Raw genomic sequence first — 26,841 nt, forward strand, 5'->3', positions numbered from 1 at the left:
TATTTTGTGTCAGGCTGGAGGGTCCCTGGGCTCTGTTTATGGGATACTGAAGAGAGGTATGTCTCTCCTGGACATCCTTCCTGAGGTCTGGGTAATAAGTTCAACCTTTGGAAAATGAGCTAGAATGGAGAGGTGATGTTCACTGCATCCTGCCCTTATCCCATCATAGGTCTTGGCCTGGCCTCCAGATAATCCTTACAATTAACTCATGGTTCTCAACCTTGGCACTATTGATATTCTGGCTCAGATAATTCTTTGTTGTGTGGGAGCTGTCCTGTGTATTGTAGGATGTTTCTGCCCACGAGATGCCAGTGGTGCCTCCCAGTGGTACACTAAAAAGGTCTCCAGATATTATCTAATTTCCTGGAGTCAAAACTGACCCCTGTTGAGACCCAGTGCATTAATGAACATTTGCTATGTGCCAGGCATGGTGCGAGCTATACATATATTATTTCAGTCACATTTGTCCACATTTTGTTGCTAAGGAACCAAGCTTTAGCAGGATTAGGTAAATTATTAAAAGTGATACAGCACCCCGTGAATGGCTGAGCTAGAGTTTAAACATAGACCTATCAGTCCCCACTTTGTTTTCAACAACCATTTAGAGTTGCCTCCCATGCTGTAGAAGATGAGATATATTCCAGATCTTGCTTCTTCCACATATTCTAGGCCTAAGACATTTCTAAATCTGTACTTCCAGGCTTCCTACTGGGTACTTCCTCTTGGTTTTCCTACCAACTGTTAAAATTAGACATGCCTGAAACTAATGTCAACATTTTTGCTCTTTTTCTGTGTTTTATCCTTCCCCTTTTCTATTGATCATTACTCCAAATAGCTATTAAACCTCAGATCTCTCTCTTTTTGTATCTTCATAGGCAGAATCTCATATTTTTGTACCTCCTGTCCAAATTCTATCTTTCATTTCTGAAAAAGGTATTTTTTTATTTTTTAAATTAATTAATTTATTTTTGGCCGTGTTGAGTCTTCGTTGCTGCGCATGGGCTCTCTCTAGTTGCGGAGAGCAGGGGCTACTCTTTGCTGCAGTGCGTGGGCTTCTCATTGCTGTGGCTTCTCTTGTTGCGGAGCTTGGGCTCTAGGCACACAGGCTTCAGTAGTTGTGGCACGCAGGCTCAGTAGCTGTGGCATGTGGGCTTAGTTGCTGCGCAACATGTGGGATCTTCCCAGACCAGGGCTTGAACCTGTGTGCCCTGCATTGTCAGGCAGATTCTTAACCACTGCGCCACCGGGGATGTCCCTGAAAAAGGTATTTTTAATGATGAGTAGTGAAATCCTAATCAAAACCCCAATATGAATCTTTTTGGAACTTAAGAAGTTTACTCTGAGTTTCATCTGAAAAAGAAAGTCTCTAAAAATAGTCAAAGTTTAGAAAGAAAAAACAGTGAGAGGAAGTTGCCATATTTATTTTTGTTTATCAAATACGTATGGTTCCTTCTATGCATCAGGCACTATTCTAAGCCCTATACAAATATTTACTCGTTTAATACCACATTGAGACATCAAAATAGACTACAAAGCCATACTAAAGCAGTATGATATTGGCATAGGAATAGAAAACTTGACCAATGGGACTGTATCGGGGTCAGGTCCTCTGGAAGCTGATACCAGATGAATTAGAAGCGTAAGAGATTCACTAGGGGAAAATACATGTGAAGGACAAAAGGGAGAAGTAGGGCCTTCAGACCACAATTTAGGTCCAATACCTATGCAAGGAGAGATGGAAGGAAGGAGGACTGGATAGGAAGTGCCTCGGACTATAATGCAATTCTGAGAAAAATCTCAGCCAGGCCAATGGAGAGCTCCAGAGAAAGATTGCTCATTAGAAGAGCCCCATTTTGGACAGAACTGGTCCAGCTGTAGGATCCCCACTGTGCTCAATTCTTGTTTGAGAAAAGTCCAGAGGGAGTGTGGCTTCAGGGTGAATGTTGTAGTGGGTCTTGGAGGTGTGGCAACTGGAGACTGTCAGCCAACTACACTTCTCACAACAGACTCTTTCTTTCTTTTTTTTTTTTTTTTGGTACTGGGGCCTCTCACTGTTGTGGCCTACTCCTGTTGCAGAGCACAGGCTCCGGACGCGCAGGCTCAGTGGCCATGGCTCACGGGCCTAGCCGCTCCGCGGCATGTGGGATCTTCCCAGACCGGGGCACAAACCCGTGTCCCCTGCATCGGCAGGCAGACTCTCAACCACTGCACCAACAGGGAAGCCCCAGACTATTTCTTGAAGGGACATCTGAGCAGTGTTCCTCTCTGGCTGTCAGAGGTATTGTGTGAAGATTGAAGAATAGACATTTATTTGTATGAAACTTATTTATAAGAAGTTAGACATTTCAAACAGTGGGGAAAAAAGATAGACTTTTAAAATAAATGATGTTGAAACAATTGGCTATCCATTTGGAAAGAATTAATTTAGATCCCTACTAGTAATTAATTTAGATCTACTAATTTAGATCCTCAATATACATAAAATTCAGATGGAGAAAAAATTTATAAATAATATTTGAAGAAAAAAATTTTTTGAAAAACCTTGCTGTTTTTCAAAGGGAGAGGAAGCCTTCCTACGTAAAATGCAATACTCAGAAACCATAAGAGAAATGACTGAGAGAGATTTGATTAAATAAAAATTTAAAACTTCTGTATGGGAAAAAAGCATCATTAATAAAATTAAAAATCAGGTGATAGATTTGGAGAAAGTATTTGTGCCATATATATATAACAGGCAAAGGATTAAAAGGTAGACTATATAAAGAGATCCTTCACATCAATAAGAAAAGATAAACAACCCAAAAAGAAAATGGCCAAGGATATTGACAGGTAATTCACAGAAGAAATATAAATGGCTATTAAACATAGGAGAAAATGTTTACAACTCACTGGTTATCGGAGAAGTGGAAATTATTGGGCAAACCAGATGGGCAAAAATTTAAAATATTGCTAGTATATATATATATGTTTTGGCTGTGTTGGGTCTTTGTTGCTGCATGGGCTCTTCAGTAGTTGCAGTATGCTGGCTCAGTAGTTGTGGCTTGTGGGCTCTAGAGCGCAGGCTCAGTAGTTGCAGGGCATGGACTTTGTTGCTCTGTGGCATGTGGGATCTTCCTGTGTGCCCTGCATTGGGTATCCTAACCATTCCTCCACCAGGGAAATCCAAGATATTGCTAGTACATTTTTATACTAGTATATAAAATATTATAGGGTAGCTGGGAAAATGAATATTTGCTTTTCTAGCCTCTAAGGAGGAAGTGGGCAAGGAAGAAACAGTTTAGGAATAGGTTTTAATTTAGTGAATCCTCAGTATCTGCCATATCCATGGGTTAGGGAATGGGAATGGTTGTACAAACTATGGTATATCCTTGCTAAGGAAATCTATGCACCAAATGAGTTAAATCTATATGGACTAGTGTGGAAAGATTTTTTAAGATGAGGAATTTATCACATAACCTGATTTTATATATATTAAAAGAAAATGTAGCAGTTACCTCTGGGTTTGAAGGAGGAATTGAAGTGGAGGAGGACTTTAAGGATTTAATCTACATTTCTGTATAGGTTAAGTCATTTACTTTAGGTTCCTATATTTCTTGAGAGATTAAAAAAAGATACATCAAGCAATTACTAGCCCTCTTCTCCAAAACAAGCAAGTAAAGTCCTAATTCTCTTCTATGTCCATGGAATCCATTCACCAATTTTTCCACAACAGCCTTTGATTTTTCTTTCTTCTCTATTCCTATAGCTACACCTCATTTCTATTTCTACACCAGTTTGTGTCCGGTTAACCTCAATAGCCTTCTAACTGATACTCACACCTCCAGTCTTTCTTCACCCTAGTCCTGCAGTCCACAGACAGCTTACTTTTCCTAAGACTAAGTTTACTTCAATCACCCCTCTGTCCACAAATCTTTTATGGCTCTCCCAAAGTGTTCAGAGGGATGCTAACAGGTGTTCCATGGGAAAAGAGTTCTGTGGTTTGGTGTGTCAACTTAAAGAAAAATGCACAACGTGAGAGTTGTGAGGTTAAGTTTTATTTAGGGTCTTATTGAGGACTATAGCCAGGGAGACAGACTCTCAGTAGCTTTGAGAAACTGCACTTAAGAGGTAAGAGAGAGCTTCCCTGGTGGTGCTAGTGGTTGACAGTCTGTCCTGCTGATGCAGGAGACATGGATTCAGGCGTTCATGCCCCGGTCTGGGAAGATCCCCCATGCCACAGAGCGGCTAGGCCTGTGAGCCATGGCCACTGAGCCTGCGTGTCCGGAGCCTGTGCTTCGCAACGAAAGAGGTCACAACAGTGAGAGGCCCGCGTACCACACAAAAAAGAGGTAGGGGAGGAGCCAGTATACATATGAATTTTTTGGCTAGGAAATACATATAGCAAAGCACAGATCTTGGCTAAGGATTACTGCTAATCACAAAGAACAGATCTCAGGTTAGTGATTTTAGTGTTTTTCTATGCATGTGAAGATGCAAGAATCTGAGGTCATTAAAATTCTTCCTGAGATAAGCATCTTAATTATCTAGGGGCTGTTTAGCCAAAGCACAGAATGCCTCATCCAGTTTTTTTCATCCTGAATTCTCCTCAGGGTGCACTGTTGCACTGTGGGTGGCTGCAATGGGTTGTGACTTAACCCTTGTATAACTGGACAATGAATGATACTCTGTTCCTTTTTTGTTCACAGGTGAATCTGGGAAATGCTGTGTTCAATACAGTTAAAACTTTTTTCTTCAGAGTGGAATATTTAGACTTTAAAACACCAGTGCTAGGGGAACTTCAAAGGCGGGGAGACAGTGTATAGTGCTTCTCAATTTATTTGAGCATGCAGTCCTTCTTTTGAGGAATGCTATTTATTGACCTTCTCAGGACACACGTTGAGAAACAATGACTTAAGGGAAAAAGTTCATAATTATTCCTCTGGCATTAATGGCCTTGCTTAACATGCTCTTATCATCTAATTTCCTCCGCTTCCCAAAATGAGTTTCCTTATTTGCGTCTTCCTTCAGGAGTCAATGCTGGCTCCTCCTCTTCTGGGGAGTTCTTCCTAGTCATCTCAGTCCCTCTGAACTCTGGCATTTGTTGCCAGAACTCTCGTTAGTTACTCCTTCAGAACTGTTATTGATATTCCACCTTTCTTGGGTCTACCTTGTCTACCCACCTGAATAGTGCTGGGACTGTGTCTTATAAATACTCTGTAGTAAACATAATATTTAGCTGCTTGACTAATATCGTGCATCTCCCCCAGTGTGGATAATGACCACTCCTGCACAAGGCAGTATCTAGGCCTTAGGTAAACCTTCTGTTGGTTTATACTGTCATGGAAAGCACTGAAAATGGCACTGTATTAGTTTTCTATTGCTGCTGTAGCAAATTACCACAAACTTGGTGACTTAAAACAACAGAAATTTATTATTTTATAGCTCTATAGGTCAGAAGTCTGACATGGGTCTCACTGGACTAAAATCAGGGTGTCAGCAGGGCTGTGTTCTTTCTGGGAGCCTTAGGGAAGACTCCATTTCCTTGCTTTTTCCATCTTCTTCTTTTTTTTTTTTTGTGCCTTTTCCACCTTCTACAAGCCTTTGCATTCCTAGGCTTCTGGCCCCCTTTTTCCATGTTCAAAGCCACAAGGGCTGGTTGAGGCCTTCTCACACAACATCACTCTGACCTCCTCTGTCTCCCTTTGCCACTTTTAAGGACACTTGAGAGGACATTAGGCCCACCTGGAAAATCCAGGATAATCATCCTATTTTAAAGTCAGTTGATTTGCAACCTTAATTCCACCTGCAACCTAATTCCCCTTTGCCATGTAACCTAGCATATTCACAGTGCCGAAGGATTGGGAAGTGGACATCTTTGGGGAGCCATTACTCTGCTTACTACGGGTACTCTTGCCCAAAAGTCTAAATTGCATATAGGTGGTAGTGGGGTTTGACAATAAATGGGAAAACCTTTTTGGCATTACAAAAACTCTCTTCAAATACGGGGACGCCCTGCTGCATGATCTTTGGCAAATCACTTGAGTCTCCCCATCCACATCTCTGCTAAAATGGAAATTGCCATCCTTTGCTCTGCATGTTAAATGAAATAATTATGTAACCAGGTTTAGCTTAGAGGATGACAAATAGGGTTCAAGAAGTTCTTGATGAATCTTGATGAGGAGGGTGGGCGAGGTTCTCTGAATGACGTCTGGAGAAGCTTTGAGAGATTTCGGGAGAAAAGGAGTGAGAAGTGCCTGCCCTTGAATGAAGTTGGAGGTTGAAAATTCTAGCAAAAGGAATCAACTTTCATGGAAGCTTTTGAAGAGGGCCCAGGTTAAAAAAAAAAAAAAAAAGGCGAAGAGCAGAGGCTACTTAGGAGATACCTAGGTGACAGAGAGTACAGAATCCAAGAGGGAAAGGTATGTGGTTTTCCTGGGCAAAGATAATATTTTGTGACATTCTCTCCCTACTTAGTTCAAGGACACATATACCGTAGGTGTACAGTCACCTAGTGAATAAGTAAATGAATTATAAAAGCGTGGCCAGGATAAAAAAAAACGTAAAAACCCATCGGTGTAGGTTCCACCGAGATTTGAACTCGGATCGCTGGATTCAGAGTCCAGAGTGCTAACCATTACACCATGGAACCACCACGCTCACGAGGTCGCCTTAAGTTCTCTAATCCTTAAAGAACCCTGCCCCCATCCACAACCCAACCGCCAGAGGCAGTGCTGAAGCGCTCCCCAGCGCCCCGCTTCGCGGCATGGCGGCGCATGGAATGAGGGAGAGACCATTAAGTGCGGAGAGCAGCCGCTAGGAAGGTCAGCCGGGAGTCCAGGGCTCAGTATCAGCTCAGAGCCTTCCGAGGTGCGGGGGAAGGGGGGAACGAGAATTTGAAAACGTAAGCGAAACCCGAGAGCACCGCCCTTCTTAGGCTCAGGGGCGGGGAACCGCCTCCCCGGAAGTACTTCCCCTTAGGGGCGGGGGGCCTGCCGGAAGTGGCGTAGCGGCAGGGAGGGGTTCTTTACCGGGTCCGGCCGCTGAAGCTGGGCGTTCGGTTTATCCCTGCAGCGACGCCCCCTGGTCCCACCGGTACCACTGCTGCTCCCGCCCCTTCGCTTCTCGGCCGCGCAATGGGCACCCGCGACGACGAGTACGACTACCTCTTCAAAGGTGAGGCCACGGGCTCTCGAACTCTCCGCCGAGTCCCGGTTCGGGGGCCCGGGACATTCCCGGGGGACCCGCCCGCGGGCTGCCCCTGCCCTGAGATCGGCCTTCCTCAGCCCTTCCTCTGTGTGCGATTCGTCCTCCGGTCTCCCAGCTCAGCTCCTTTCCCTCCCGTCACAGAGGGGATCCTCACCACACAGCGGTCTCTTAGCGACCTCCCCAGAGGCCTGAGGACGCCTCAGAGCCCCTACCCTGCGCCCTTCTCGCGGCCGGCTGCTGTCTCCCAAATCGCCTTCCTTCCTCCCCGGGTTCCAGAGCCCCTTCAAAGGGGCGCCCCTCCCACCGTCCATCTTTTCGGGTTGAGCGCCCCCTCCCCCTCAGTATACACCCTCCCTGAGCCCCTCTGACAGGCCCTTCCCTCCGGCTCTTCACCTTTCCCTCGACGCACGCTCCCAGTACAGGTCTTTTTCTTATCCACCGCCCTTTCCTCTCGGGAGGGCCGCTTCCCCTCCCCTCGGACAGACGCCTCTCCTAGCATTCTTCTTCCATCACCGGGGCCAGGCCCTGGTTAAAAGCCGCACGGGCCGGCGGCCCCACCCCCACCCGCCCCACAGTTCTCTCGGTCAGTAACCTTCTCGCACTGCCCCCAGCATTGGTAGCTCTTTCTTTGCCTTCCCTCCCCAGATAGTTGAAGAGCTCTCCCACGTCTCGTGTGCGACCCCGACGCTAGGGGTGGGGGTAGGGCAGGAGGGATCGTCCCAGCACCCACGCGCGCACTTGTCGCAGTGACCCGGCAGACCGATGTGACTTGCCACCTAGCCTTTTTTCTTCTACCCTCCCTTCCCAGCGGCAGACAGCCTGGGATAGCTCTTGACTCTGCTCGAGAGAAGGGGTTGCGGATGGGTGGTGGCTGTTATCCTTGCCAGACCTGAAGGCCCAGTTCCTGAGCAGGAAAGGTTGTGCGCTGCACAAATACTAGATTTCTTTATCGCTGTGGACTGGTTGCTTCCTGCTGCAACACTGGGAGGATCCAACCTTTTGGTGTTTTTAGAACAGGAAGGGAAGAGTCCTAGTTGGCCGCCTACCTTTTCTCAGAGGTGGAGGGGGGAGCGGCATGGGGAAGTTGCGTGCTCTTTGGTCAAATTAAGTATTTTTCATAAGGTAGGGAAACGTGTAGTGCACTTGGACAAAACATATTGGAGGGTGGGGAGTGAAAAAAAATTATTGGTTAGTCCAGAAAGAATCCAAATAGTTTTTTTTTAATCAACAAAAATAACGGATACAGTTTTCATTGAGAGAAGAGTACACTAAATGCTTTTTTTGTTGGATGAATGCGCTCTCTCTGATGGTCTTTCTCTGCTCCTGAATTAGGAGGGCAGCCATCAGTAGTATGCTGAACAAAGATCATTACCAAGGAGGAAGAAGCCATTGCTATTAAAGCTTTACAGTGGAGGGTGGAGTTTAAAAAGAATGTTAAGCTTGGTGACTGTTTCTGACTTTGCCACTGGGTGCTTAGAATGGTTGACTAAACAAGCAGGAAACATTGCTTTACCAATACTTTGCAAATCTTGGCACACTAGCAGATGATATGCCCTTATCACCACTTATTCTTCTGGGTCAGAAATTTTTATATAGAGTGAGTACCATCAGTATCCACTCCCACTACCCTGATAGTGGAAAGGCATTTATGGAGAAGAGGGTACTTAATGCATTTTACAAATAGAAAAAAGAAACATGGGTTAGTTTGCACACTCTTGACTGAAGGCATCTAGGTCTGGTGCAGTTACTTAAGTGAGACCCTGGAGACTGGGGTTTAGTCATTAAAGAGAGATTTGTTTTTTTAAACAAGGTGCAAGGGCAGTGGGCAGCTAGGTACTTCTGAAGTAAGTAATTTAGGATGAGATAGACTATGAGAGTATTTCTCCTGTTTGTTTTAGAACTTGAATGTTGGTTGTAGAAGCCAGTTATTTTCTCACGAAGAATACTCAGTATCCTGGATTGGCTTAAGAAATTTTAACTTAGCCTTGGGTTTAGACCATCCTACTAACTGATTGAGAGAGCACAGGGCTTTGGAATCACACAGGCCTGGGTTCAAATAGTGACTCAGGTTTTACATTTGCTTTGTGACCTTTGGAAAGATGACTTTTTTGAGCCTCAGTTCCCTCATCTATTAAAAAAAAACACCTGTCAGGGCTGTTGTGGGAATTAAATGAGACTGATTGTAAAATTTTAGCTTCTGTGAGGACTCAATAAATGGTAATAATGTGAAAGAAGTTACTATGGTTCTCACTGGGTTTTTTTTTAAACCTGAATCTGTAACTGTAAGAGCATTTAAGTATTAGTAAAGAAACTTAAAACTCGGACCTCCTAAAGTGTTTTATATTTCCATGGGTTATGGTTTCATGTGTTGTACATTTTGCTGTTTGATAAGGTGTCTTAAAAATTCTGCTGAGAAAGATTTCCACTTTTTTTTAAAGCTCTTACAGGATATGAGTCACTTTTTAACTTCTGTGATGATTATATAGCCAATTTCTTATTTATACAATTATAATTTAAAGTGAAGCAACAATAATTTCATTTTAAATGGTTTCATTCTTACATAGATTTATTCCCTGAGATGAGCTGCAGCTGTCCAGCTGGAAGAATGCTTACCTAGCAAACTTAAGAATTGGGGGAATTGTAAATTAGTTTGTAACTCTAACCAGTTGAAAATGAAGGAATATTTTGGTTGGTGTAGGATGGAGTGGTCCAAGTGGGAATGTAATGTGGGGAGAGCAGGAGCATTATTCTACACTATGTATTTGTTCTTGAACATTAATCTTTAGTTAAGTTCAACAGTGAGACTTTTGGTGGAGGTGGGGAATTAATTTTATTTTTTAAAACTTGACTTTTTATTTTAAAAACTTTAATTCCACAAATATTTACACACAACGTGGTTAAGGCCGTTTGGGACACATAAATGAAGTATGAATCAATCATAGTTCCTATTTACAAATATTGTGGTAGACACCAATTCAGTCAGAGTCACATTTTCTGAAAATACCTGGATACATAGTCTACACCATTTTCTTTTCAGTCCCATTGAAGGTCAGTAGTAATTAACCATCAGCTGATTGCCAGTGGGACCGATCATAGGAACTTTGCTGTCTTGCATCTTGATAGGTTTTCTTTCACAACTTTTGGTTGAGCAATTTGGGTTCTGCTGAATCTAGAAAAACTTGTCTAGTTCAGCCTTACTGAATTTTAAAGACTCTTGGTGAGGTTGGACTATGAATAGTTGAAAGAGTAGAAAGATCTCCAAGTTTATTTATAAAAGCCAGTATGAAAATTATCAGTTACTCCTTCAGGTGATAACTTTTAGGTCTGAGATACTATGGTTGATTTGTTGAATTAAATTTTAGCCCAGTACGTTAGTTTGCAGGAGAGTGTGTAAAACTAAATGTGGTTGAAGAGTTGGAAATTTTTGTTAAATAATGGTCAGTTAATATGTATATTCTGTTTTTATGGCATTTAGCAGCCTAGTATTTGATATATAATGAACCAAATTTAGCATCAGATATTAGAGATGATATGTAAAATTCAGCAGATGAGGTTAACCAAGTAGTAATGAATATTATCAGGTTATTTTAGAAATGTGATACATGTTTCATATACAGTTGCTGTTATTTAATTTATGCTTACACACACGTATATATATGTTATGTAGATGGCTATAGTTATAAAGTGTTTAAAGTGGAAGTACTTTTAACCTAAGATACTAGTTATGGAAAGTATAGGAAAAACTTCAAATTCCTTTCTTGAACTATAGGATGTGATCATATAGTTTGTCTCATTAAAAAAATCAATTAAGTATTGTCATCTTAATGAGAGAAACTGTTTTGATTAGAAATTAAGTCTGAGTCCATGAACTTTCGGGTTTTTGGTTTTTTTTTTTTTAAATTATAACCCGTAAATTCTCTTCGGTTGTTTAGGTAATTTAATCCATTCTAGTTTGTTTATTTTTTAGTGAGCCTAAATATAACCTTTCTTGGTGTGGTTTCTCTTTTGGCAACTGAATAGAAGCAGCTTTCCTTAGTGTGTCATTTCTCAGCATCATCTTGGCAGCGCTATTCTTAAAAAACCAATACTTTCTGTTGTCATTTAAAATATAGTCCTTTAAGAAGTTGCTAGTCATAATTCTGTCAGCCTTTTCCATGTCTAGTTGAGATAACTATTTTATACTATATAAAGTATTCATGAATCTTGAATTATTTTCAGATAAGGGTACTAATTTTATGTTAAAATTAATTGATTATATCAAGGGGAAACCATGCCCTCACTAAATATTTTTATGATGGCGTAAAGATTTGAGGATGGGGAGATAATGAACATAATCATTAAAGTGGAGGTTGAAAGGCAAGAGACCAAAATTTGAAAGTACTAGAGTTTTTGTTGGATGGGGAAAGTGTTCTTTGAGTTATTTATTTATTTATTTTCCAAAGGCATTATCATTCTAGATGTCTTGCTCTTTGGCTTTAAACTAAATAATTGGCTTCTAAATCGATACATCTGATGTATCTGAGTGCCTATGCAGTAGAAACGTTCAGCTTTTTGGTTTTTCCCTTCTTTGCTATTCCCACTTCAAGTGAGGCTTTTATACCTCAGTGCTAGCATGGGGCCAGAAAAGATTCAAAGGAGTTTTCCTCAGCAGAACATCCAGCCTCTTATGCTAAGAGGCAGCAGTGAGTACACCCTGCTAATAGGGTGGACTTGATTACTGAAGCTGGGATTTCATTTCACATCTAGACTGGGGGACCTTGAGAACTAACAAATCAACCAACTATCCTATAAAATTGGAAGTGCATTGTTTTTGTACGTTACTTTCATGACCTTAGCATCTTCTTCCCTGGTATCCAAATTAAAGCATTTACTGTATTATCTGTGTTTGCTGCAGTACCTCTGACACCTCTAATTGACTATATAACTAGAAATAACTATGCATTTTGCTGCATGGGGTCACTGCTGCCGGGATGATTTCTTGCTGAATCAGCTGATAGAGGAGGCCAGAAAGATACGCATTTGCTAATAATTGTACTCTCTCCAAGACTGTCCAGAGGCCAGCTTATATCCGCTCTTGTGGCAAGGAAGGAATGTGTAATGGACTCTGCCCTCTGACCTGAGTGTAGTGAGCTCTCACAGTTTTCACTGCCCTTGCCACCGTCTACCAGATACCAGTCTCTTTAGTAAGGCATGGTCTTATTCCTGGTGTTATTCTTGCATGTTTGATTATCTAGTCCTGGTATCTAAGTCAATTAGCTAATAAGAACTAAGAAGCAGGGCTTCCCTGGTGGCGCAGTGGTTGAGAGTCCGCCTGCCGATGCAGGGGACGCGGGTTCGTGCCCCGGTCCGGGAAGATCCCACATGCCACGGAGCGGCTGGACCCGTGAGCCATGGCCGCTGAGCCTGCGCGTCCGGAGCCTGTGCTCCGCAGCGGGAGAGGCCACAACAGTGAGAGGCCCGCGTACCGCAAAAAAAAAAAAAAAAAAAAAAAAAAAAAGAACTAAGAAGCAGCATCAGTAGTCAACAGTAGGAATAAGTATAATATTTTCTGAAATCTTGATAAAATTTTTTACCAAGGAAAAAAATGTTATCAAGCTCAGATTCTGTAAACCTGTGAACTCGTTTGTTCTTTAAATTCAGATAGAAATGCTTTAAAACAAGTTGACTGCCTATTTCCCCATTGTTTTTGAAGTGTAATATCACCTTAGGTGAAAAAGAATCCACTGTATTTAGCTAGTAAATAAGCTACCTCCTTTAGTAATCATAGGAAATAAATTCATCTAATCACACCTTTTTTTTTTTAAGTCATTAAGTCGTAAGTAAAAGTGTAGGCCCTCCTTGCTTTGACTTTGACTCAGAGTAAGTCAGAGTTATTAGTCAGCTTTCTAGGGCCCCTGTTAAACTTAGTGGGGTGTTTCTTTTTGGAGGGGTCTCTAGTCTCCTGCCAGTCTGGTAAATGGAACTATGAAAGGGCCATTGTAGTTTCTGTGATCTGGGTGGCAGCGTTTATAAACATGATGCCTTCTGTGTTACGTGTGTTTCATTTTGCCTAGGTATGAGTCCTGAGGTCTTCCAGGCTTTGATGAGACTAAGTAGAACATACTTAGGGCACTAACATCCTTTGTTGCTTTCATGTCTAATACATTTTCATATCACAAATTGTTCATTTGGTTTAGGATTTATCTTTCAAGTTATTACCTTCTAAGGTAGTAAGGTTGGTATAGCGTTGATTGTTAAATTAATGCATTAGCCTGTCATCAGTGCCTAGTAGACCTATGATTAAAATTTGCATGTGTGAGACAGGATACTTTATCTGTGCTAAGCAGATGATGTGTGGAAGATGATGTGTGGAAGTCACTATGCAGGTAGAAACACGTTAAAAAGAATAAATTGGTTTTATCGATTGATAACATGGGTACTCAGCTCCACCCCCACCCTCATCCCTTTTTAAAAATCAGATGCCCTGTCTTTTTTTGCTTTAAAACATGATGGCATTGTGAATGTGTGTGCCTCATTCATCTGACATTAAGTTCTTTGTCTTTTTAGTTGTCCTTATCGGAGATTCTGGTGTTGGAAAGAGTAATCTCCTGTCTCGATTTACTCGAAATGAGTTTAATCTTGAAAGCAAGAGCACCATTGGAGTAGAGTTTGCAACAAGAAGCATCCAGGTTGATGGGAAAACAATAAAAGCACAGATATGGGACACGGCAGGGCAAGAGCGATACCGAGCTATAACATCAGCGTAAGTCTCATAGTTTTTTAAGTTCTGTGAAATAGGCTACCAAAGTGAATTAGCTGACTTTTGGTATTGGAAAAAGGTACTGTTTTGTTTCCTTTAAAGAATTCCGGTATTAGGATTCTAAAATTTATAAGTGTGTTTAAAACTATATATATGTGTATGTATATATATATATATATATATATATATATATATATATATATATATACATACATACACACATATATATACCATATACTTAGTCTTTTCTGGTGTTCTCTTCCATCTTGTGGTTGTTTTCTAATAGTTAAATACATGTTTCTGTTTTCAGATACTATCGTGGAGCTGTAGGTGCCTTATTGGTTTATGACATTGCTAAACATCTCACATATGAAAATGTAGAGCGATGGCTGAAAGAACTGAGAGATCATGCTGATAGTAACATTGTTATCATGCTTGTGGGCAATAAGAGTGATTTGCGCCATCTCAGGGCGGTTCCTACAGATGAAGCAAGAGCTTTTGCAGGTTAGTGGTATGAATTCTGTGATATTACAGTGATTCTGTATTTCTTGCAGTTTTGATAACTCTCCCATGAGGGTAATCGGTTACAGTAGTTTTGGAAAGGTAAACATGAATGCTTAACAAGTATTGTTGTTTTGAAAGTGTGTGATGACTGTACGACTCTTTTGCTTAACTTTGAGTTATTAAAACTGTAGTATTTTGAGTTTTTGCTGCCAAAACTTCAATATGAATACTGTCTTCTTTTCTCTCCCTGGAACGGGTAGATGAAATCTATGTTTATTCTGTGCTTCCTGCGTTTTTCCATTATGTCTGTGTTTTACTAAGGCTTGTTCTATGTGTGTCCGAAAAGTAGTGGCCCAGGGAGTGGTCAAGGACCAACAGGGGTGTAGCTGCTTAGGAGTTGTAACTTTTTTGGCTTTATAGAGGATCTGCCTATCTATTGACTCCGTATTGGTAGGGGCAGCCTACTAGAAGGCAACATTGTACATTCTTGACAAGTGAAAATTGTGACCTTCCACTGTTGATTATGCTGTGAATAAAATTTTCTATCACAGTTTTTCAGTTTTCTGGGAGAGAAGCTTTATTTCAGATAATACAGTCACAGAATTCTGAGTGAATCACATATATCCACCCACGTTTATACCATAGCTATGTTGTTGATGGGGAGAAGCCCAGTAAGGGATGAAATGAGCTGAGTATTTGATAAGTTTACTACATTATGCCTAGTGTTGTTCATTGCTAGTGGTAGTATTTAGATGCAACGAGTATTTACTTTAATTAAGAAGTCAGTGAAAATTTCTCGCTGTCATTTTTAATCTACTAAAGTGGAAGTAACATGTGCTCTTATTCCTCAAGAAGTTGGGGAGGTCTTGGGCTTTAAAAAAGTTCTGTTACTTTCCTTTTGAAAGCTTTAATACATCCCTTGTATTAAAATTTGACAAGACTGAAGTTTTTGTGTCTCCTCACAGAAAAGAATGGTTTGTCATTCATTGAGACATCTGCTCTAGACTCTACAAATGTAGAAGCTGCTTTTCAGACAATCTTGACAGGTAAGACTTGCATTTTTAGATTATACCAGTGGGAATTTGAAGTATTAGGAAGGAAATTTAAACAAATTAATCAGGAAACTAAACTATAAAATCACACTGAGAATGACTATCATTTGAGAGCTACTATTGCAAGACCTGTTTAGAGTACAAAATTAGTTAACAACCCTTGCTTGCTGAGCGTTAATCATCCTAATTCATCTGGTTTATAGTGGGAAAAATACTTTGAAAATAATTTGTTCACTTCCGTTATTACTTTGGTCCATGAATTCCATATTTCATGGTCATAAGCACAAAGCAATGCTTAATGGTACTTTTTAGAAAATAAATATTGAAATCCCATTTATGGAAAGATATGAATGTCTTCTTGAAATTCAGTAAAGAAAAGGCATTCTTGGTTCTGATTTGTTATAGAAGCACCCAGGGAAAACATATTCTTAAAAACTTAAATGAGAAAACAAAAAAAAAATCTGCCATGATCTATTATTGGATAAGAAGCAACGTGTCACCTGTGGAGAAAATCAGCCAGTGATTACATACTGAAAAGTTTAAATAAGTAGTGGGAAAGAAACAAAATTCATGCTGTTTTGGAATGTGGATGTGTAGACCAGGGCAACCTCAGGAATAAGAGGACATTTTATTTATGTTGACTCATATTTACCCTGACTTTAATAGAATGAACAATTCATCTGAAAGTTTAATCTTAATCCTCTAATAGGCACTTCAGTGAGTTGTTTTTAAGTACTTTAAAAATGTATATTACTTAAAAAAAAATTATTTATTTATTTGGCTACGCTGGGTCTTAGTTGCGGCATGAGGGATCTAGTTCCCTGACCAGGGATGGAACCCAGACCCCCTGCACTGGGAGCGTGGAGTCTTAACCACTGGACCACCAGGGAGGTCCCTGTATATTACTTTTAAGAACTCATAATTTAGAGTATAGTCTTGATATATAGTGATCTTATGTGGTCTAAAAAATATATATGGAGAAATGGTTAAGTAAATGAGCTTCCAATTATAATGTAAGATTTTTATTCTTCGTATGCAGCACTTGTAGTGGAGACCAACAGATTTTAGCTTTTAAATGTTATCTTACTATAAAAATGTAGGGAATAAAACTTAGGGTTTAGGAACATGGGTTTAGAAGCCTGACTTAGTTTCTAGTCCTGGCTGCTCCACTTATTAATTAGATCCTATAATCTTCGGCAAGTTACTTAACCTTTCTAGCCCTTAATTTCTTCGTATGTAAAGTTGAAATATGTTTTGGGAGTTCTGTTATTTTCTTTCAAGTAAGGGCTTGTATTTATAAATACCTTGTGATATGATTTGACTTGACTGTTAATGTTGTGACTTAAAGGTTTTTGTCCCTATAACCTAACTCACAGAAAAGAATTGTCTGTCATTGAGACATCTACTCTAGACTCCAAAAATGAGTACATGAGTTTGTACATGTAAAATACTTAGCTGTCCCTGGTACATTTTAAATATTTGATATTGGTAGCTAAATAGCAGTGAAGGTATGAAAAAAAAAAACTCATTAAAAATAAACTATATTGATGATTTACATACCTGGTTTATTAGAATTCTTTTCTGTTATCAGAAAAATAGTAAATAAAGGACCGGTGCTAGAGTTGGATAAACAGTCTTTGGAACACAGTAGCTTTGTTTTAGAATCTTTGTGTCAACTTTCATTGCAGATTGTTTCAAGCAAGCAAGATCTGATTGAATATGCACTATGTCTGCAAATCCTTTTTTTCCTTTTTAAGCACTTGTGTGGTTTCTCTTGGATCAATGTGTTGAATACTCAATTGAGACCCAGGAGCTGTAGGTTTTACTTTTTATCACTTTGCTCTCATTCCCTGTGTAACTAAAGCCAGTGAACCTCTCTAGTCCTAAGATTCAGTGTCTTAACATGAGTGAATTAAATCATCTTCAAAGTCTGTGAGTCTCTTAAGGCCTCTGAAAAACCTCATTTGAAAAAACTTTAGTTAGTCCTTGTTGGGTTATTTTTTATGTCCTGTCAAATCTCTGCTATAATTCTAGCCCATTCTGATTTCAGTTTATAGCCCGTTTATTCTCATATTGAGTGAAAATGAGGCCAAGTGTTTTCTTCCATCTGCAGTTAACTATTTTATGTATCATTTTGTAACGTTGAACGTATGATCTGTTCAAACATGAAGTAATCAATAAGCAGTGATATATACTTAAAATTGATCTGTTTTGTCCTGAATGATGAACATCTGGCTGTTTCTGTTAAAATTCACTCTTGATTAAGCTTTTGTTACTGCTTAATTAATATTGCTTGAAAGCAAACAAGGCTTGAGCTTCACTTACTACTAACACTTTTTCTCTCTATATAGCCACTATTTCCTCAGCTTCCTGTAATGTCTCAGTGTTGATCTGTGGGATCAGAGATCACTGCATATGGCAGCAGACATCTGTGTTTTGCAAGTGTTAGGATGTTTGTTCTAAACTTTTCTATATAATAGTGGGAGTATTAATGCATAGGAGAAACAGGAAATAGAACAGTATTCTCATTAGGCTTAATTCTGCCTTACGTGTTAACAGTATTAAGGGAGCATTTATGTTGTATTTTGATGTTGCTGGAAGAAAAAAATAGCTTTTTACTTTTTAAGATGCGAAATTATGTATTAGAAAATGTATCTCCATTGTTACTTCAAAGTTAACTGTGTTGCTTTTTTTGGAATCGACCCATGCCATTCTTGACATCCATGACTTTGACAGTAATTTCATGACATGATTTTGCTGATGGTATTTTTAGGAGGTGGTTGGTTAGTGCGTGAGTGAGCCTGATACATTGCTTAGCCTCTAAATTTCAGTGCAGCTTTGTTTTATTTCATCCTCAAGTTCATTGAGGGATGTTATTAATCCATATTTTCCATACTGTATTATTTTTTTCTTTTAACTTTGAATTTTGACAAATTCAGACTTAACGGTTGCAATAATAGTACAAAGTATTTGCAAATACCTTTAACCCATATTCCCCAGATGTTGATATTTTACCATACTTGCTTGCTTCTTTTTCTTCCTCTCTAAATATATAAATAATACTGTTTTCTTCCTGTACCATTTGAGAGTGACAGACATGTTGCCCATTATCCCTAAGTGCTGCTTTTCAGCGTGTATTTCCTAAAATCAAGGATATAGTCTTTTCATAGCCATAGTACATTGATCAAAATTAGAGAGTTAGGTAATAGTACCACATCAGTGTTAAGCTACAGATCTTATTCAGATTTTGCCAACTGTTCCAATTATGTCCTTATTAGCAAAAGACAGTTTGTAATCAGATCATACATTGCATTCAGTTGTCATAATTCTTTTTAGTTTTCTCTAATCTGGAATAGTTCCTCATTTTGTCTTTTGTTTATTGACATTTCTTGAAGGGTATGGGTCAGTTATTTTGTAGTGTCCCTCAATTTGGGTTTGTCTTATGTTTCCTTGTGATTCAGTTCTGGTTATGTATTTTCAGCAGGAATACCACAAAAGTGTTCTCAGTGCATCATATCAGAAGGCTCATGATATTGGTTTGTCTTATTAATTACTGGTGATGTTGGTTATGATGATGTCCTCCAGGTTTCTCCATGTAATTAATAAGTCCAAGCCATATTTGTAGTATGGAGACTAAATTCTTAATTCTATGGTTGAAAGAATTTTTTTTTGGCCGTGCTGTGTGGCTTGTGGGATCTTATTTCCCCGACCAGGGATTGAACCTGTGCCCCCTGCAGTGGAAGCATGGAGTCCTAACCACTGGACCGCCAGGGAATTCCTGGTTGAAAGACTTTTAGGTCACTTAGCATATTGTCTCTTAAAAGTGAGGCTAGGGTTTTTCAGGCATTAATTTTATTGGAGTAGTGAGGATCTTTTAATCAGACATAGTAGCTTTGATTCTTTGCATGTGGCAACCTTGTGTCAGTAAAATCAGAGCATTTTTTGACCTTCAAGAAACTTACATCCTGAGCAGTAGGTTTGAAGAAGGTCTAACAAATTCTGATGTAGGCTGTAGTAGGATAACTCAGGTCTCTGCTATTTTCACAATTTTTGGAGGGACTGAGGAATTTTAGTTTTTTTTGTTCCCCAATTTGGAGCTATTGCATTTAACTTCCTTAGAATTTACTTTGAAACTTGATCCATATTTCCGAAATAGGCATATGTCTTTTATTTAACTTTACTCAGTTATATTTAAAGCTATTTTATATTAATATTTTACTTTATATTTAGATCTCATACAGGAGATCCTGATATAAGAACGATAAAGCAGAATTCCTTTTCTTTCTAACCTTACCTGTCCTTTGGACTTCTTGAAAAGGGTCTGCACAGGAATTGGTATATCACATACATTTGGTTCTAAAGGAGAACATGCCCTTGAAAGAGGAAAATATTTGTATCTGGTTTAGCAAGTTATTAGTCCTGTTCCCCTCCCCCCACTTAAATAACCTTCTCTAATCAGATACTGGCTAGAAGGTACCTGATTTATATTTTCTCATCAAAGTTTTTTTTTTAAAGTGACACACCCAGCCACAGAGATGTTAAATTACTTGTGTATCTTCTTAGTGCCCATTCTAACTGAAAGAAAAAATTTCTCCTAATTTTCTGATCAGCACTTTCCTTTTTCTTTGTTGCCTTGGGTGGCATTTTTATTAGCAGACATCTTTTTGGTGACTGTAGCAATATAGTAATAATCTACTTCTACAAAACAGTATGCAGTACTTGCAGGCAGTTTTATAACACTGCTCAAATTTCTTTCCTTGTAATGAGATCTCTTTAATTATTTACCTTTCTGTGTTCTCTGAGAACTCTGCTTTTTCCTTTCTTCCAGTATTTGCTTTTTATTTAAGAACCTGCAAAATAATTTTTGTTTTGGTTCCCCTAACGTAATATTTAAAACCACTTGTAAAGAAGTTAAATTTGTAGAGGGTCACATTTAATCATTTGCACTTGAGAAAGAAGAGCCTTCCAGTTGGGGATTAGGGAGAAAACATAAAGAATAAAGAATGAATGGTATAGTTTTTCAGTAAGTTGATGATTATCTTTACTTCTTAGTCACTAGCCTGATTGAATGACTGTCTTTCTCTTTACCCTAGACACTCTGGTCCCATCCCTTTTTAAAATTTCTTTTTAAATTACTTAATTTATTCTTGGCTACATTGGGTCTTCGTTGCTGCACGCGGGCTTTCTTAGTCTACTTTTCGTGGCGGTGCACAGGCCTCTCATTGCGGTGGCTTCCCTTGTGGAGTACGGGCTCTAGGCGCGCAGGCTTCAGTAGTTGGAGCACGCAGGCTCAGTAGTTGTGGCTCGCGGGCTCTAGAACACAGGCTCAGTAGTTGTGGTGCACGGACTTAGTTGCTCCGTGGCATGGGGATCTTCCCAGACCAGGGCTCGAACCCGTGTCCCCTGCATTGGCAGGCAGATTCTTTTTTTTTTTAATTTTTAAAATTTTTTTTATTTTTTGCCGTACGCGGACCTCTCACTGTTGTGGCCTCTCCCGTTGTGGAGCACAGGCTTCGGACGCGCAGGCTCAGTGGCCATGGCTCATGGGCCCAGCCGCTCCACGGCATGTGGAATCTTCCCGGACTGGGGCGTGAACCCGTGTCACCGGCATCGGCAGGCGACTCTCAAGCACTGCGCCCCCAGGGAAGCCCGGCAGGCAGATTCTTAACCACTGCGCCACCAGGGCAGCCCCGGTCCCATCCCTTTTTAATGAAAAGAATCCAAATGAAGACTCCACGTCCTGCATATCCTTTTTGTTTTTTTTTTTTTAAACTGTAGTCTGCCTTTCTTTATTGGAATCTAATCTTTTCCCTTGGTGCTTCTTCACCTTTGAACCACTGTCACCCTTCTGAAACAAATTTTAGCCATCTGCTTCCCCCAAAAAAGCATAAGAGAAGGCACACGAGCTGTCAGTGTTTTTGTTAGTTTACATATTCAGTTGATTACAGTTTGCTGTTATTCAACTTTAGGGAAATTAGTTTTTAACTTGGAAAAAATGTATTAATTTAGTTAGTACATTTCCTTTTCTTTAAGTTTTTGTTATGGAAAATTTCCAGCATACCAAAAGTAAGATATTATCATGAGCCAATGTAGCCATCAACAACCGTCAGTTCAGAGCCAATCTTTCCTCCACCTACTCCCTCCCCCATTATTTTGAAACAAATCCCAGATATTACATCCTTTCATTTGTAAACATTTCATGATGTATATTTAAAAGGTAGGACTTAAACCCGTAACAACAAAACCATTTAAAAACTGGCAGTAATTCTTTATTGTCCTCTATTATCCAAGCAATATTAAAATTTCCTGTCTCAAATTTTAACAGTTCAACCTAGAATCCAAATGATGTTCGTACATTTGAAAATAATGATTCCACTTTCTTTTTTCCCCATAACTTTATATTTTAAAAATTTCCAAATATTACAGAAGTAATACAGTGAACACCCATATATATATCCTTCATCTAAAATCCTCAGTTATTAACATTTTGCCACATTTGGCTTATTTCTGTATGTGTAAATATACTTTTCTTCCCCTTTGCTCAATCTTTGGAAAGCAAACTGTAGACATTATGGCACTTTACTACTAAACACTTGAGCATTTTATCTCCTCAGAAAAAGGCATTCTCCTACATAATCACAATACCGTATATCATATCCAAGAACTTTGTTTACGTGGTATTATCTAATGTGCAAGTTCATATTCAGATTTCTCCAGGTGTACTAATAATGTCTTTTATAGATTTGGGTTTTACAGTTTAAACCTAGGATCCAGTCAAGGAAAACACATTGCATTGATGGAATTGTTATATATCTGGGTACTGAATAGAGTAGCCACTTGCTACGGGTTGTTATTGAGCACTTGAAATATGGCTATTGGACTGAGGAATTGGATTTTGAATTGTATTTATTTAATTTAAATAGGTGGTTAACATATATTTAATATAAATAGGTGGGCTGTAGCCCACATCTAAAGCATTTAGTCTCATCTTTTAAATGTATTTTGTGGCAGTAACTTTTTTTGAAGAGTCTTGGCCAGTTGTCTTATAGAATGTCCCTCAGTCTGGATTTATCTAAGTGTTTCCTCATGATAAATTCATTTTCAACATTTTTGGTAGGAATACATAGGTGTCATTCATAGGAATATGTTATACTTCATAGTCCATCATAATAGGCATATCATGTCAGTTTGTCCCATTTTTAGAGTTCCATTATCTTTTGAGGGTTTTTTTTTTTGGAGGGAGCACTTTGAGAACAAAGGTAAGACACATTCTTTGTTTGTAAGGAGTTTATATAGTCAGAGGGAGCTGCGTTTAGGCAGTGCACTGTGAGACCAAATACAATATATTAAATAAGGATACTTGCTGTAGAGGAATTTTTTTTTTTTTTTTTTTTTTTTTTGCGGTTCGCGGGCCTCTCACTGTTGTGGCCTCTCCCGCTGCGGAGCACAGGCTCCGGACGCGCAGGCTCAGCGGCCATGGCTCACGGGCCCAGCCGCTCCGCGGCACGTGGGATCCTCCCGGACCGGGGCACGAACCCGCGCCCCCTGCATCGGCAGGCGGACCCTCAACCACTGCGCCACCAGGGAAGCCCCTGTAGAGGAATTTAATAACATTTATTCGTGTACTTAGTTATCAAACCCCTACTATATGCTGGAGATACAGCAGTGAATAAAGTAGATACAGTTTTGGTCCTTATAGTTTGTTGACTGAAAAAAATGCACAACCTAAAAATTGAGAATTATGTCTTATTTGGCGGACTTGCTGAGGACTTAAGCCCAGGAGGCAGCCTCTCAGATGGCTCTGAGAGACTGTTCCAAAGAGTTAAGGGAGGAGCCAGGATATATAGGAGTTTCTTGAACAAAAACTAGGTAGTCTGGAACATCAAAAGATTACTGTTAATTAAAGAAAACCAGACATCTCAAGTTAATGAATTTAGGGCTTTTCTTTGTATGGGAAGCTGCAAGAGTCTGGGCTCATTGAAATTACTCCTTTGATATGCACCTTAACTATCTAGGGCCAGTATTCTACTTTTCTCCATCCTGAATTCCCTCGGGGTGCACCGTGGGAGAGGGGGGTGGGTGCAGTGGCTGATGGCTTGATGGCCCATCATCCTTTGTTTACTGATACGGCAGGCAACGTTCCTCATCCACTAGTTTGTTTAGTGGAAGAGGTAGATGCTAAACAATTAGTTTTGATAAGTGTCATAGAAAATCTTAAGTTGCTTGATTTGAATAATTATTTCATTACAGTTTAACTTTAGTTCAGGAGGCACTGATAAACATTATCTTTCCGTTCTTCTTTTCCAAGAGTCCTTTGGGATTTTGACTTGTTTATGAAGTTGTATGCTTCCCCGTGTAGCCAACAGAAATACCTACTGTGTCTGATAATGCAGATTTAAATATTTTTCTGTGGTACAGTGTCAATGTATGTAGGTTTTTTTGGTAAGGGTAGAAATTTAGATCTAAGCCCATAAACTGTGTAATCTCTTTAGACCAAGATGTATTTAACTGATTGGTAAACCTTTCCCTCTGAAATGGAAAACCTTTATTTCTCTTCTTACCCTAAGGGAAATTGTTGTGAAATAATGGGTTGACTCGAATCAGTGGCTGTTTGAAAATAAAACTTTGAGTATATGCAGTCTCTGTTCAGTTTATTTGCATTTTTTTCTCTTATGAATATAACTTCTGCCTCTGTGTATCTTTTTTATCAACGATTTATGGGTCTGTTCACACTGGGTGTTGCTGTTTCTTTTTTTTTTACTCAGAGATATACCGCATTGTTTCCCAGAAGCAAATGTCAGACAGACGTGAAAATGACATGTCTCCAAGCAACAATGTGGTTCCTATTCATGTTCCACCAACCACTGAAAACAAGCCAAAGGTGCAGTGCTGTCAGAACATATAAGGCGTTTCTCTTCTCCCCTAGAAGGCTGTGTATAGTCCAATTCCCAGGTCTGAGATTTAAATATATTTGTAATTCTTGTGGTCATTTTTGTGTTTTATTACTTCCTCATACTTATGAATTTTTCCATGTCTTAAGTCTTTTGATTTTAGCTTTATAAAATCACCCACTTGTCCCGAATGACTGCAGCTTTTTTTTCATGCTATGGCTTCACTAGCCTTAGTTTAATAAACTGAATGTTTGGATTCCTCAATTATTGTTTACTTTTCATCATGGAAGCTGTCGCTGTAGGACATAATATAACTTGATCCCTTGAAGCTCAGATCTGTTGGTCTTGATTAAATCAAATTAAGAAGACTGTAGAAATAAGCTATCATTTTGCCACAGAGCAGCTTATAATTAATACACTCTTCTCTCAGTGCAGTGTATATTTCCATAAATCTAAGAATTGCCCTATAAACATAGCAGAATTTTGAGAGCTTGAAAATTTTCCATTATTCTGGAAGTCAATTTCTAACATGCCTTAATAGGGTTATGTAGTTTAGTAAATTTTGTTTTTTAATTTTTGTAAACATCAAAATTGATTAGAGAGGGGGGCACTTTTTTCTGGATAAGAATTATCTTAATAAACACAAAAGACAGTGATGATTTCAGTAGCAGTATGGTTATGGGGCCATATGTTAAACAGTGCTGCCTGGCAGGCTGGGAACTGGAGAGACTGGTGGAATTCCATATGAGGTGCCTCTGTTACAGTAATCAGGCAGCCCAAGTCATTTAACTTCTCCAATTTCCCAGCAGTAGATTGTGTGGCATTTTATTGCTCAGGCAATAACTGGTTTAATGCTCTTAGTATCCAATGGTGAAGTGTTAATTTTGTCTTAAAACCTTCCAGTAAATGAAATGCAACCTAGTTTTATCACCATATCCACCAGCAGGCATGGAAAATTATTTTAACAATGCTGATTTTTGAGTTTTGCAGTATATTATGGAATATAGTCCAGTTAAATATCTGGTTTCAGTATGTGTAAAGAATACAGTGAGAGGTTAATTTCTGCTCAAGTGGTACCACTTAAAGGCATGTATTCTTTTAGTACGCAAGATGAAATAGTATCTTGAGTTAAATAGAATGCATTTAGGCATTGTACAAACCTGAAAGTTTTCTTCCACTACATTATTGAAATCAATGGAGCCACTCATTTCTCATTCAGAAATGTGCACACTAATATTTAGTTTTGTTTTCTTGTGGATAGTATTGAGCACTTAACTCTGAAGTGTTCTACAAGTTGTGTCAACTAAAGTGATACTATTCAGGATGGTGGAATATCCCCAAAATATACATGTGTGTGGGCTTGCATAGATTACTATGTTTCATAGTTAATCTTCTGTCTTTTGCGGTGCTCATGACGTGTGGGGCGCACGGAAGGCATTGCTGTGATTAGTCAATTTAGTTTTTCTCTGTAGCCGTTTTATTATTTTGGTGTATTGGTTATGAAGATACTACTATCTATTTGTAAATTGCTACTTTGTATTTTATGCATGCTTTGTAACTTGATTTTTTTTTTTTTTAGTTATTGATTTGGAATATATTCACATTCTAATAAACTGTTATAGGGGGACTGTTCTTTATGTTGTCAGATTATATTTTTCCTTTGAGTGCTTTGGATGTAGCCATAGAATATTTGCTTCTGATGAGTAAGAGCATAGGTCCTTGGATTACAGAGTAAACAATTGAATTGGAGGCATCATTGTGTGAATTCAGCTAGTTCAATATAGTTGATTTATGATATATATATTTATGATATATATGAATTCAGCTAATTCATATAGTTCAATTATGCTGTTCTTGGAAAAAGTATTGAATATTACCAAAAACATTAGGAAAGTAATCTCTGTACTTTGGTACGTAACAGTGTCACCAGACCCAAGAAGAGGCTCCATCACTATTTTACTCAAAATTGGTAGTAAATTTTTTACAAAATTATTTAAGAGAAGGAGAAACTAGGTAGTGAATTGAAAATGAATAAAGTAACTTTGAATTTTTACCAAATGTAGACCTAATGTTGCTTTGGGCATGGTTGGATCTTGGGAGAATTCCAAGAAACCTTAAGTAGTAGTAGAAAATGAATCTGATTGCATTTCAACAAGCATCTTCATTCTGAATAGTATCTCAGGAGACAGACTGTCTCAAGTAAGAAACATTAAGTTTTTAAATATTATGACAATTTAGGGCTCAAGGTAGTTTAGAAGTATTTTGATTTTTGACCTTGCTTTTCAGTTATTTTAACTTTGAATTTTTAAAAAACCTATTGTATTGTCCTGAAAAGTCACTTAGCCATCTTGATTTTAACTTGTATGTCATTGTTCTAAAATGCTGTTTATGATTTCTCTCTAATAGTAGTTGTTACTTTACTTACTTTTTTTGTAAGTTTCTTTAGCCATTGCACTGAGTATGCTAAATT

General features: G+C 39.0%; 1 protein-coding gene and 1 non-coding gene across 2 annotated transcripts; one reads left to right on the forward strand and one right to left on the reverse strand.

Moving 5' to 3' along the window:
* Window positions 1-6,556: 6,556 nt before the first annotated feature.
* Window positions 6,557-6,628, reverse strand: TRNAQ-CUG (transfer RNA glutamine (anticodon CUG)). Its single transcript has one exon. It is a non-coding gene; the product is annotated as a tRNA-Gln (tRNA).
* Window positions 6,629-6,983: 355 nt separating this feature from the next.
* On the forward strand, window positions 6,984-26,000 carry RAB11A (RAB11A, member RAS oncogene family). Its single transcript, XM_065901360.1, has 5 exons — window positions 6,984-7,152; window positions 13,732-13,927; window positions 14,235-14,428; window positions 15,394-15,474; window positions 24,246-26,000. The coding sequence occupies exons 1-5, from the start codon at window positions 7,113-7,115 to the stop codon at window positions 24,383-24,385; spliced, it is 651 nt and encodes a 216-aa protein (XP_065757432.1). The 5' UTR covers window positions 6,984-7,112; the 3' UTR covers window positions 24,386-26,000.
* The last annotated feature ends 841 nt before the right edge of the window (window positions 26,001-26,841 follow it).

Source organism: Phocoena phocoena, chromosome 2 (assembly GCF_963924675.1).
Source record: "Phocoena phocoena chromosome 2, mPhoPho1.1, whole genome shotgun sequence".
NCBI lineage: Eukaryota > Metazoa > Chordata > Mammalia > Artiodactyla > Phocoenidae > Phocoena > Phocoena phocoena.